General features: G+C 43.6%; 1 protein-coding gene across 3 annotated transcripts in view; it reads left to right on the top strand.

Annotated features, from left to right (window-relative positions):
- CNGB3 (cyclic nucleotide gated channel subunit beta 3) overlaps positions 1–11,557 on the top strand; it is a 226,683-nt gene extending 215,126 nt beyond the window's left edge. For all 3 annotated transcript variants that reach the window (XM_073550539.1, XM_073550538.1, XM_073550540.1), the window contains 2 exons: positions 3,677–3,848; positions 11,147–11,557. In XM_073550539.1, the coding sequence (XP_073406640.1) occupies positions 3,677–3,848; positions 11,147–11,431 (457 nt within the window). In that variant the 3' untranslated portion in view covers positions 11,432–11,557. The remainder of the gene's footprint in view (positions 1–3,676; positions 3,849–11,146) is intronic.
- Positions 11,558–13,666: the final 2,109 nt, after the last annotated feature.

Below are 13,666 nucleotides of genomic sequence, written 5' to 3' on the forward strand. Positions count from 1 at the left end.
TAGCCAGCAATTTTTTTTTTCACAAGGGTAGCAGGATAAATTGGACCCCAAAAGTTGTTGTACAGTTTGTCCTGAGTACGCTGGTGCCCCATATATGGGGGGGAACTATTGTTTGGGCACACGTAAGGGCTCGGAATGGAAGTAGTGGCATTTTGAAATGCAGACTTTGATGGAATGGTCTGCGGTCGTCATTACGTTTGCAGAGCCCCTGATGTGCCTAAACAATAGAAACCCCCCACAAGTGACCCCATTTTGGAAACTAGACCTCCCAAGTAACTTATCTAGATGCCTGGTGAGCACTTTGGACCCCCAAGTGCTTCACAGAAGTTTATAATGCAGAGACGTGAAAATTAAAAAAAAAAATTTTTCCACAAAAATATTTTTTTAGCCCCCAATTTTTTATTTTCCCAAGGGTACCAGGAGAAATTAGACCCCCAAAGTTGTTGTGCAATTTTTCCTGAGTACGCTGATACCCCATATGTTGGGGTAAACCACTGTTTGGGCACACGTCGGGGCTTGGAAGGGAGGAAGCACCATTTAACTTTTTGAACGCAAAATTGGCTGGAATCAATGGTTGCACCATGTCGCGTTTGGTGACCCTCTGATGTGCCTAAACAGTGGAAACCCCTCAAATCTAACTCCAGCCCTAACCCCAACACACCCCTAACCACAGCCCTAACCCCAACACATCCCTAACCCTAATTCCAACCCTAACCATAACCCCAACAGACCCCGAACCCTAATCCCAACCCTAACCATAACCCTAACCACAAGCCTAACCCTAATTCCAACCCTAACCCTAATTCCAACCCTAACCCTCTTTCCAACCCTAACCCTCTTTCCAACCCTAACCCTTTCCAACCCTAACCCTCTTTCCAACCCTAACCCTCTTTCCAATCCTAACCCTCTTTTCAACCCTAACCCTCTTTTCAACCCTAACCCTCTTTTCAACCCTAACCCTCTTTTCAACCCTAACCCTCTTTTCAACCCTAACCCTAACCCTCTTTTTAACCCTAACCCTCTTTTCAACCCTAACCCTAACCCTCTTTTCAACCCTAACCCTAACCCTAATGGAAAAATAAAAATAAAAATATTTTCTTTATTTTATTAGTTCTGCCTACCTATGGGGGTGATAATCGGGGGGTTTATTTACTTTTTCTTTCATTTTGATCACTGTGAGAGTGATCAAAATGAAAGAATGGAATCTGCAGCCGGCAGATTCGGGTGGGCGCACTGCGCATGCGCCCGCCATTTTCAAAGATGGCGGTGCCCATCATCCGGACCCGAGGGACACCGGGAGGGACGGGGGGACTCAGGAGGTACCGGGGGGGTGAGGGGGGGATCGGAGGCTGGCGGGGAGCAGAGGGAATGGGAGGGGGGCAGATGATGACAGCGGCGGCAGATCGCCGCTGTCATTCAGTTGCGGGGGGGCGATCGCCGGTGGGGGGGTGGAATCGGTGTCTCCAGCCATGTCCGATGCTACAGCATTTCATTTCATTGCTACAGCAATTTCATTGATGAAATATTACTATCGCTCTGATTGGCTGTTTCACTTTTAACAGCCAATCAGAGCGATCGTAGCCACGTGGGGGCGAAGCCACGCCCCCTGTGGTGAATTACAAAGCCCCCTGTATCTGCGGGTCGGGTGACCTTTCAGTGACCCCGGTCACCCGACCCGCAGGGGGGCTTTGAAGTCATGACGCCACATAGGCGTTACTGGTCAGATTTGAACCAGGTTTCATGACGCCTATGTGGCGTCATTGGTCGTGAAGGGGTTAAAAATAAAACAAAAAAAATCAAACATGCACATATTTGGTATCACTGCGTTCAGAATTGCCCGATCTATCAATAAAAAAAGGATTAACCTGATCGCTAAACGGCGTAGTGAGAAAGAAAGTCAAAACACCAGAATTACATTTTTTTGGTCACCGCAACATTACCTATTGTTGCATTTTAATGCAATCAAAAGATCGTATCTGCACCAAAATGGTATCATTAAAAATAGCACACAAAAAATAAGTCCTCACCCACCTGAGATTATGAAAAATAGAGACGCCTCTATGAACTCGTAATGACCTGGAGAATCATAATAGCAGGTCAGTTTTAGCATTAAGTGAACGTAGTAAAAAAAAACAAGTGTGAGATTGCACTTTTTCTGCAATTTCACCGCACTTGGAATTTTTTTTCCCGTTTTCTAGTACACGACATGGTAAAACCAATGGTGTCGTTCAAAAGTACAACTTGTTCCGCTAAACACAAGCCCTTACATGACCATATTGACAGAAAAATAAAAAAGTTTTGACTCTTGGAAAGAAGAAGAGGGTAAAACAAAAATGCAAAAACGAAAATACCTCCAGGGGTTAAAGGGTTAAAATTGGTGTTTTACTCCAGAATTCAAAAAAGGAATTGCTGGATTAAATTGTGGCAAATATATCAAAAATGTACACATTTTATATAAGTTTGGTTCATTTTGGACTAAATTATTTCTATACCTGCTATAAGCAGGTTTAGACTTCAAAATTTGTACCATTTTCTGGCTTTATGCCTAATAGGGTTCACAGTGCAGCTCAGTTCCACATCAGGAGGTCAGCACTAGACATGGGCAGATTAATTCCATGGGCCATGTCAGTAGTCTCTGGCACTGGACAGGAGGCTCATGAATCTATTATGTCCTGGGATCCATGGCACAGATTTTGATTAGCCGGGCTAGAGTAGCGTTTTGCATGAATCGCATCGAAATGATGACATCACACCATAAAGGTAAGAGTCTCCCATCGCGCGGCCAGAGACTACCAACCGGCAAATGGAAGAGTATCTCACAAATCGATCTACCCATCTCTGTTCAGCATGCATACTGACAGGCTTTTGCCATTGTAGGCCATCTGCTCTTCTCACTACCCAATATAGAAGGGAAAATGGAGCAAGGAAAACCCCTTTAATAAACCCGTTAAAAACATGTTGGCCATGATGGACCCAGTAAATTATGCAAGCTTTTTCAACTTTTGACAAATATGTTCCAAAAAGTACGGTAAATATTTGGGGTAAATTAAGACTTTTTTTGCAACTTATTATGCAAATTGTAACTCTCTGGGGCTCAGTATACACCAAAGGCAATGACTTTATTGATTTCCCAGGTATTAGTTGGTATCATAGGGGAATCAACACTGTAGGAGAAATAAGGTATTATATGGTGCCCAAAAATTAAGCTGTCACCCTGTACTATATGGTTGTGTTTATTAACAATTCATTTTTACTGGCACATTTTAAGCCTTTTTTATTATTATTGTGACCTTCTCTCTAACCTAAATCTGAGATACATATTTGACCATTCTTGTCAAAGGGTTGTCAGAACCAAAGCAACGCTCAATTCCTACAATTCTATTCTTCTATTAATTTCACAGCAAAAAAGCAAATCTACAAATGACAGCACTGGAAGGGGTGGTCCTGGTGAGGTAGAGTCTTGTCATTTAATGGTCCTGAACCATGGAGAGGTACTGCTCATGTGTGACCACCACTCCATTCACTGCCTACTGATGTAGTAGCCAGCCATGCTCACTATCCTCCTTCCCAAAACGACTTTAAGACTTTCTTTTTGGGATCAGTATCATTTTCTTACCAAAATCTCGACTTTATTTTGTAACCGTATTAAATATTTGATTGTCGCCTTTTAACACAGGAAATTGTTAAAGGACAAAGGGAAACCAGCCGCGCCCCCTGTTGCTAGGAAAGGCTTTGCCCATCTGATCCCTACGAAACAGGAGACTCCTAAACTTTTCAAAACCATAATGCAGGCTGCCGCCAACAAACGCTTACTACAGCTCATGAAGCAGCAACAGGTGGCCAAACAGGTAAGAAGTCACAGATCATAATACAAGATGCAGCACATTTTTATGTTCATACACACCATAACTAGAGGCCTTCATAAGCGTAAGACTAAACTTAACCCCTTATGGGCAGGGAGATTTTTTCATTTTCGATTTTTCGTTTTCCCCCTTTCGTGTTTTTTTTTTTCCCTTCTTTTTCTGTAAGAACCATATTTTGTATTATTATTTTTTTAGTCAATGTAGCCGAATTAGGATTGTTTTTATCCGGTATAAGTTATAGTTTTTAATGAGCCATAGCTATAGACAAGAGACATCCACTGCACATCCAAAACTTATATATTGAAACTAGCTGAAGAGCCCGGCGTTGCCTGGGCATAGTAACCAACTGTGGTTAGTTATAACAAATTATAATGATTATATTGCACATAAAAACATTTCACATCATATATTCAACACTACAGATTTGCAACACAAAGTATCCTCTCCTGTGTGATACTTTCTGCTGAGCTGTGTATCTAATCCTATCGTGTGTTACTGACTGCTCAGCCGTGTATCTAATCCTATCCTGTGTGATACTGACTGCAGAGCAGTGTATCTAATCCTATCCTGTGTGATACCGTCTTCTGAGCCGTGTATCTAACCCTATCCTGTGTGATACTGACTGCAGAGCCGTGTATCTAATCCTGACATGTGTGTTACTGACTGCTGAGCCGTGTATCTAATCCTCTCTTGTGTGATACTGACTGCTGATCCATGTATCTAATCCTATCCTGTGTGATACTGACTGCTGAGTCGTGTATCTAATCCTATCCTGTGTGATACTGACTGCTGAGCCGTGTATCTAATCCTATCCTGTGTGATACTGACTGCTGAGCCGTGTATCTAATCCTATTCTGTGTGATACTGACTGATGAGCCGTGTATCTAATCTTATCCTGTGTGATACTGACTGCTGAGCCGTGTATCTAATCTTATCCTGTGTGATACTGACTGCTGAGCTGTGTATCTAACCCTATCCTGTGTGATACTGACTGCAGAGCAGTGTATCTAATCCTATCCTGTGTGATACCGTCTTCTGAGCCGTGTATCTAACCCTATCCTGTGTGATACTGACTGATGAGCCGTGTATCTAATCCTATCCTGTGTGATACTGACTGCTGAGCCGTGTATCTAATCCTATCCTGTGTGATACTGACTGCTGAGCCGTGTATCTAATCCTATCCTGTGTGATACTGACTGCTGAGCCGTGTATCTAATCCTATCCTGTGTGATACCGTCTTCTGAGCCGTGTATCTAATCCTATCCTGTGTGATACTGACTGCTGAGCCGTGTATCTAATCCTATCCTGTGTGATACTGACTGCTGAGCCGTGTATCTAATCCTATCCTGTGTGATACTGACTGCTGAGCCGTGTATCTAATCCTATCCTGTGTGAGACTGACTGCTGAGCCGTGTATCTAATCCTATCCTGTGTGATACTGGGCTCCCCCTGCAGTCTGTGTCAGAGGGTGGTCTGTGTTGGCACAGTAATAAATTGTGTTATTTCCAGCTTTACAGAAGGACGATAGCACCATAGAAATGATAAGAATAATAGGCCTCACTTACCACAACTGTCTACAAAGAAAACTGTTGCTGATAGCAACCAATCACAGCTCATTTTTCATCTTGTAAACAGCTCTGGGACAGCGTGGCGAGTTTTGAGTGGCGACTTTTGTGTTTGGACTTTTAAGTGGCGAGGTTGGTGTATGTGTGGTGAAATGTGTGCAGAGGGTGGTATATGTGTTGAAGCACGTGGTAGTGTGTGGCGCATTTTGTGTGTGTGTTCATATCCCCGTGTGTGGTGAGTATCCCATGTCAGGGCCCCATCTTAGCAACTGTAAGGTATATACTCTTTGGCGCCATCGCTCTCATTCTTTAAGTCCCCCTTGTTCACATCTGGCAGCTGTCAATTTGCCTCCAACACTTTTTCTTTCACTTTTTTCCCCATTATGTAGATAAGGGTAAAATTGTTTGGTGAATTGGAACGTGCAGGGTTAAAATTTCAACTCACAACATAGCCAATGACGCTCTCGGGGTACAGACGTGTGACTGTGCCAAATTTTGTGGCTGTAGCTGCGACGGTGCGGATGCCAATCCCGGACATACACATTGAGCTTTATATATTAGATATTGTGGCTAAGCAAAAAATTTCAAAAACGGATTCTTTGTTTCACCTTCTGATTAGACTGTATAAAGCCCACTACCATGTCATGGTGAACCTCTTAGTAGGTCCATGACCTCAAAGGTGCGGTGCCATGTGCTGACCACTGCTAAAGCAATGGCACACCAGCAGGGGGAGCGATATGGTGCCCCACAGCATCCATGCTACGAAGTAAAGACTCCATGGCTCCAGCCCACAGTCACACAACCACAGCAGCAATGACCAAGTGATGGACGCCATCTTGAAGATTTTTAAATGTCGCTTTCACACCTAACTGTTAGGCGTCGGATTTCTGCATTTACTCCGCAGGGATCCAGACCCTCACATTCTGCAGTCTCCTGCTCTTTATCTACTGCAGAGGAGATTGCACAGGAGATTGCCTTGCAGCAAATCTCTCCTGAGGCTAAGTCCTTCTGTCCTCCTACTGAGCATGCTCATGGGACGATCTCCCATTGGAGATCTGGAGTCATGTGATCAGGTCCCGCTCCAGATCTCATTGATCCATCTCAGAGATCTGGAGGCTTGCGGAAGGTCCTGGCTGCTATAAAAGGCACGCATGGCTGTTCCGCCATGCGCTAGTATAGACTTACTTGCTGCTGTGTGTATGAGGATGGATGTATGATTCTGGTGACTGACTCATTATAAAACCCCTTCCCTCTGATATTACGTATGTGGTTAGGGACTGAGTTTAGAATCAGCTCCAGCGCTCCTCTGCTGCAACATCTACAGCTGCTAGCGTCCGACATTGCGCTTGCGCCTTAGTCTTGTCGTTTAGCGGCAGTGTCCATGCCGCGCTGCAGTAGCAGCCCCCTTTGCGTTCGCAGTTGCGACGCTGTGCACACGGTAGGTCTAGACGGACGTAGTGCCGCCGTCTTGGTCTACTCCTGTGACCTGATACCGTGAGTGCGTTTTTACTGAGTACTGTGACTTCAACAGGCTCAGTCCTTTGTATTTGTACTAGTTTGGCATCTCTGTGAAATAACTGAGATTGCTCTGCGCACCTGGGTGAAGTTTAACCCTGTGCGCTTTTCCACCATATTGCTCCTGCCATCACTTAGCAGCGGTTATATCACCTACTGCACGGTGGACCCCGAGCGGCGAACGCACTTTGTTATTATTTTTATTTAGTGTGTTCCGCCATTCCTAACACTAACAAGAGGCATTTAAGACATTGGCTTTCTGGTAGCGTCAGAGAAACATTTATCTAATAACCATTCACTCACTTCCATAAAGTGCCTGTGTAACAAGACAATGTATGGAGAGATCACTTCTATTCTCATCCATTCATTTCACACACCTTCCCCAGCACACACTACCCCTTGTACTTATTAAGAGGCTCATGACTCATCACCAGCATAGATGATGGATCATGATTGTACAGTCCATGACACCTATATTATGTCGCCTCGACGCGTTTCGCCCATTGCTAATTTCACTGGGCACATCTGGAGGCTTTTTTGTGACAAGATTTGTGCTAATACATATGCACAGGAGCTCATACTCCCGGCCACGATATAAGCTCAGGAAAATGCGGCATGAGGATGAGGTGCTAGTAGTGCATTGTCGCACCACAATGCACTTTAAGGCTACTTTCATTTTTTTAGCATCAGGCGTGATGCGGCGAAAAATGTAAAAACCGGATCCGGCGCCAGTTGCCACCAGATCCGGCTTTTATCCTATAGACTAGCATTATCGCCGCATTGCGCCTGATGGCCATGCGGCGTGTCCGACTTTTGCCGGATACGGCAAAAAATGCCTGTCCGGCGTCTGCAAAAAACATTCCCTGCAACGTTTTTTTGCAGCGCCGGAACGGCTTTTTACACAGCGCATGCCCGGACACTGTGAGTGTTAACCCCACAAGTGCCCGGCAAGAGAGAGATCTCTCTCTCACCCGGACACTTGTGAGAGATCTCTCTCGCCGGGCACTTGTGGGTTAACACTCACAGTGTCCGGGCGAGAGAGAGAGATCTCTCTCTCTGTCGCCCAGACCCTGAGTGTTAACCCCACACGTGTCTCTCTCTCTAACCGCCACCCCCTCCCCTCCCCTCATACTCTTCGGCGGCTGTCTCTCTCGTCCACGATGTATCTTCCTCCTGCGGCTCCTTTAAATCCTGTCCGAGCCGTATCAGACGCCGCATACACATCCGGTGTCACCGCTGCAGGCCGGATCCGGCGGCTCGGCTTTTCGCCGCACGCCGCCAGACCCCACACACCGGATGTCTGAAAGTAGCCTAAGGCACAACTTCGAAATATGATTTATCACTGACAGAGCAGTTCTTTGGGGTCATAAAGAGATGGACAGGCTTATAGTGTAATGGGCCACACTTATAGTATTGGTTAGGGTGGGGGTTAGAATATTTATGAAAGTTTCCCTTTAAAGGTGACCTAGTAGCCATTGTGAAAATTGCAAGATTTTTTTTTTTTGTTAAATAAAATATGTAATATGAAAAATAAGAAAAAGTTATTAAAAATGTTATAAAAAACATACAAACCTGATTTAAACAATAAGTTAGTTTCTGATGACACATTCTTCTTAGTAAAAATATATCAATATGAGTCATAATCTTACTTTCCCTTTTTAAAGTGTAAACTTCCAAGGTCAGCAGACTTGCGCACAAGGTCGTCGAAACGCGGTTTATACGGAGGGGAAATTATAATTCTGCTGTTAGTGATACATTTCTACAGAAAGGTCGATAGATGCATCACACAGCAAAGATGATGGATCGCCATTCACAAATACAGCAGGAGAAAAGACTGATTGTATAAGCAGCGGAATTAGAATATGGAAGCAACCAAGAGCTGGGGAGACGGTGTACTACGGAAGCACATAAATGAGATTATGGGAAGAGACAGTATCGTCTACATATTGATAGCGTTGCTAATTCAAGTCACTTTGACTCGGTGATTTATTATTTTTGCTTTTAACTTTAAAGCCAAGCTAGAATCAACTTTGCTTCAATTGAAAGTGTTTCATACAGTTCAGATACAGAATGCTACTGACTTATACAAGATCAGTGAGTTTTATATCTACACCATGATGCAATAAACTTTTACTATTTCTATGGAAAGACTTACCAGGAACTCATCTATGGTGTCAATGTTTAGGAAGCGTCAATGGTGTGCATTAATGGCTGCAGAGTCTAAGAGATAATCCGCTAATTTTGATTTTGTGATAAACTGGCATTTATCAGGTTCCACTGAGGAATACAATAACTTAAAGGGGTTGTCCAGGCTTGACGTTCAAGTCTGCAGCCACTCTATGTGAATTCTCACAGATTTTCCTCAAGATCCTACTGCTGCTCCGTGTACCGACCTCTGGCTATATCCTGGCTACGTTACCTGCTTATCCTTCCAGCTACACTGCTGCTCCGTGTACCGACCTCTGGTTATGTTCTGACTATGTTACCTGCTTATCCTTCCAATTATACTGCTGCTCCGTGTACTGACCTATGGCTATATCCTATGATTCCTGCTTATCTTTCCAACTAGACTGCTGCGCTGCGTACCAACCTCTTGCTCTATCCTGACTACAATAGCCAGTATATCCTTCCAACTATACTGCTGCTCTGTGTACCGACCTCTGGCTATATCCCATCCCGACTACGTTACCTGTTTATTCTTCCAATTATACTGCTGCTCTGTGTACCGACCTCTGGCTATATCCCATCCCGACTACGATACCTGCTTATCCTTCCAACTATACTGCTGCTCCATGTACCGACCTCTGGCTATATCCCATCCCGACTACGATACCTGCTTATCCTTCCAACTATACTGCTGCTCCATGTACCGACCTCTGGCTATATCCCATCCCGACTACGATACCTGCTTATCCTTCCAACTATACTGCTGCTCCATGTACCGACCTCTGGCTATATCCCATCCCGACTACGTTACCTGCTTATCCTCCCAATTATACTGCTGCTCTGTGTACTGACCGCTGGCTATATTCTGACTATGATTCCTGCTTATCCTTCCAACTACACTGCTGCTCCGTGTACCGACCTCTGGCTATATCCTAACAACGCTACCTGCGGGTGCTGCCCCTAGTGATTGCAATATCAATACTCTGACTCAGGTCAGTCCTTAACAATAAGTTGGAAGTTAATGTATAGGACTGAAGATTTGTGAATCATCACAGCGCATAGTGAGGATTTTCCGGTGCCAGGAGCAGATGGTCATATGACCACAAATATGCGATTTGCATACTTCCGGTCACATTCTGGCTAGACCTATCTGGTTTTATTCAATAGATTTGCATTGAGAAAGGCCACGCACATCTAGTTGGCTTGTACCCACCCGCCACTCCTGGCACTGCCACCAGAGAATCCCCACAGAGCGCAGTGTGCACACTGGGAGCATTCACAAGTCAGCGGTCACATAAAGTAACCACAGAATTGTACTCAAATGCTGAACAACCCCTTTAATACTGTGCGTGATTCAGGCAGAATTAATTCAATGACAGGTTCCCTATAAATAAAAATTCCAGTTGTTCTGTAAAAAAGATACAAGTCCTCATACGGTGACAGAAAAATAAAAAGTTATGGCTCTTGGAAGGAGGGAATGCAAAAAAATGGCAAATAAAATAGTTGTATCCTAAAGGAGTCCATCTCCTGTCCCCCATCAGTTTCTACTGTATCTAATATTCCCTTTGGCAGTGAATCCCAAAATAATAAAAACATTTTGTGTAAATGAAATGTAATTTTTAATACTCGCACTCTGCCTCCATCTTCTGCCTTCTCGTCTTGCTACTGAGATCTGTTCCCATATTTCTTTGTATTGCAACGTCTTAGACATGAGCTGCTGCATCGCTTACTTTCCATTTTCATGACATATTTCAACATAATGGCTCAGATTTATTTGTGGCAGAAGTCAGAATTGGACTTTGATGCAGCAGACGGAGGAGGCGGCCATTCCTATGGCTTATTAATCCAATAGTGACTACTACAATTTGCCCTCTGCCCTGATGCACTGAATATAAGACGGCGGCGTACAGAGTAAATATTTGACCATTTAGGATGATGGGTGGCAGCCGCAGAACATATATAGCTTTTAATGTGACACTGCTTTATTATTTATTGCTTATTTGAATACAAACAATGCATGTTCTTCACTTTTTTAAGATAAAAACGGAGACTAAACTTGAAGAAGTGGCTGCGGACAAGAATAAAATGCCCTTAAATCAAGGGGAACCAGAGAAAAGAGAGGATTTGAAAGTACAGGAAGCCAGCAAGCAAACACTACAGAGTAATGATGGGAAGATGGATAACGTCATCATCACATCCAAAACAGATGGACCAGCAGACGGGAAGAACAAATCCTACATTATAACAATGTCTCCTTCAACTAAGGCTGGAGAAGGAGAAGTTCTCACCGTGGAAGTGAGAGAATCTGAAAAGAAAGCTTAGCACCATCATTATAGCAGTATATCAGCAGGCTTGGCATAGTGTGTACATTTATACTTTACAGAGTTTTTCATGCTTTATTAAAAATTGTATTCATGCCATGGATTGAAAATTAAAAGGGTTGTAGAACATTAATAAGTAAGAGTTTGCTCTCTTTTTTATTTTTTTAAGAAATAGTGAATGTCTTGGTCATGGGTCATGTCTCTCAGTTCTTCTTAAAGCATACTTGCTCTTTCACAGAAAACCTGTATATACTGACATTCAGAACTGTCAATTTAAAAGAATTGTTCATGTTTGGGGTTCAAGTTTGCATTCATACTGATCATTGCCAAGATTCTCCAGTGCCACCAGTTTCGGAAGCAAGCGGTCATGTAACTTGCTCCCAGACACATTCCAATTAGACGTGTCCAGACTCACTGAATTTGCTTCTATTTAGTGAGCCCCTTCACGTCTAGTCAGCACTAGGGATGAGCGACTTTGCCTTTTTTAGGGTCGAGTCGGGTTTCATGAAACCCGACTTTCTCAAAAGTCGAGTCGAACGAAATCGGCCGACTATCGTGAAAAGTCGGAGGTCCGACTGAAACACGAAACCCAATGCAAGTCAATGGGGAAGCAAAGTCGGCAGGGAGTGGAGGACAGTAAACACACCAACAGTGCCCATTTCAATGCCAACGACATCAATTCTTATTACTTAAGCTTGTCAACCTTAATTTACTTTATAATAATAGTTACGCATTGAAAACTGGGGGTTATTTGGCTAAAGTTGTGGGGGGGTAGGGCTGGCTCCAGGTTTTCGTGTGCCCCGGGCGAAAGAGTGTCAGTGGGCCCCTTTAACACATACCACAATTCATGATGCTCCTATACGGCAGAGAAATATTGGTATAGTGCAATGACAAATACTTCACTTCTTACATTACATGACATATCTATTTTAAATTGTACAATAGCTCAAAAACCGGACAGTATATTCCTCCATACAGTATTATGGTCACCACATAGTGCGCCATACAGAATAATGAGCCCCATATATTGCTCCATACAGAATAATTGGTCCCATATAATGTTCCATACAGTATATTATGAGCTCCACATAATGCTACAGTATATGATGGTCCCCATATAATGTGCCATACAGTATAGGACGGTCCCCATACAGTAGAATGAGCCCCACATATTGCTCCATACAGTATAATGAGTCGCATATAAAGCTCCATACAGTATATGATGGGCTCCATTTATTGCTCCATACAGAATGGGCTCCATATAATGCTCCATACAGAATAGGCCTCATATGTGCTCCATATAATGCTCCATACCCTATATGATGCCCCATAAATAATGAACCCCATATGATGCTCCAGTATATGATGGGCCCCATGGATGATGCTCCATTGTATGATGGGCCTATATAATGCTCCATATATAATGGGCCCCATATGATGCTCTAGTATATGATGGGCCCCATATGATGCTCCAGTGTATGATGGGCCTATACACTGTGTGCACAATTATAAGGCAAATGAGTATTTTGATCACATCATCTTTTTTATACATGTTGTCCTACTCCAAGCTGTATAGGCTTGAAAGCCAACTGCCAAGTATGTAAATCAGGTGATTTGCATCTCTGTAATGAGGAGGGGTGTGGTCTAATGACATAAACACCCTTTATAAGGTGTGCTTAATTATTAGGTAACTTCCTTTCCTTTGGCAAAATGGGTCAGAAGAGAGATTTGACGGACTCTGAAAAGTCAAAAATTGTGCTACGTCTTGCAGAAGGATGCAGCAGTCTTGAAATTGCCAAACTTTTGAAGCGTGATCACTGAACAAATAAGCGTTTCATGGCAAATAGCTAACAGGGTCGCAAGAAGTATGTTGAAAAAAAAGGCTCAAAATAACTGCCCATGAATTGAGGAAAATCAAGCGTGAAGCTGCCAAGATGCCATTTGACACCAGTTTTGCCATATTTCAGAGCTGCAACGTTACTGGAGTATCAAAAAGCACAAGGTGTGCCATACTCAGGGACATGGCCAAGGTAAGGAAGGCTGGAAAACGACCACCCTTGAACAAGAAACATAAGATAAAACGTCAAGACTGGGCCAAGAAATATGTTAAAACAGATTTTTGTAAGGTTTTATGGACTGATGAAATGAGAGTGACTCTTGATGGGCCAGATGGAGGGGCCCGAGGCTGGATCAGTAAAGGCCAGAGAGCGCCACTCTGACTCAGATGCCAACAAGG

Source organism: Dendrobates tinctorius, unplaced genomic scaffold, assembly GCF_039654945.1.
Source record: "Dendrobates tinctorius isolate UK_male_01 unplaced genomic scaffold, ASM3965494v1 ptg000165l, whole genome shotgun sequence".
NCBI classification, from domain to species: Eukaryota; Metazoa; Chordata; class Amphibia; order Anura; family Dendrobatidae; genus Dendrobates; species Dendrobates tinctorius.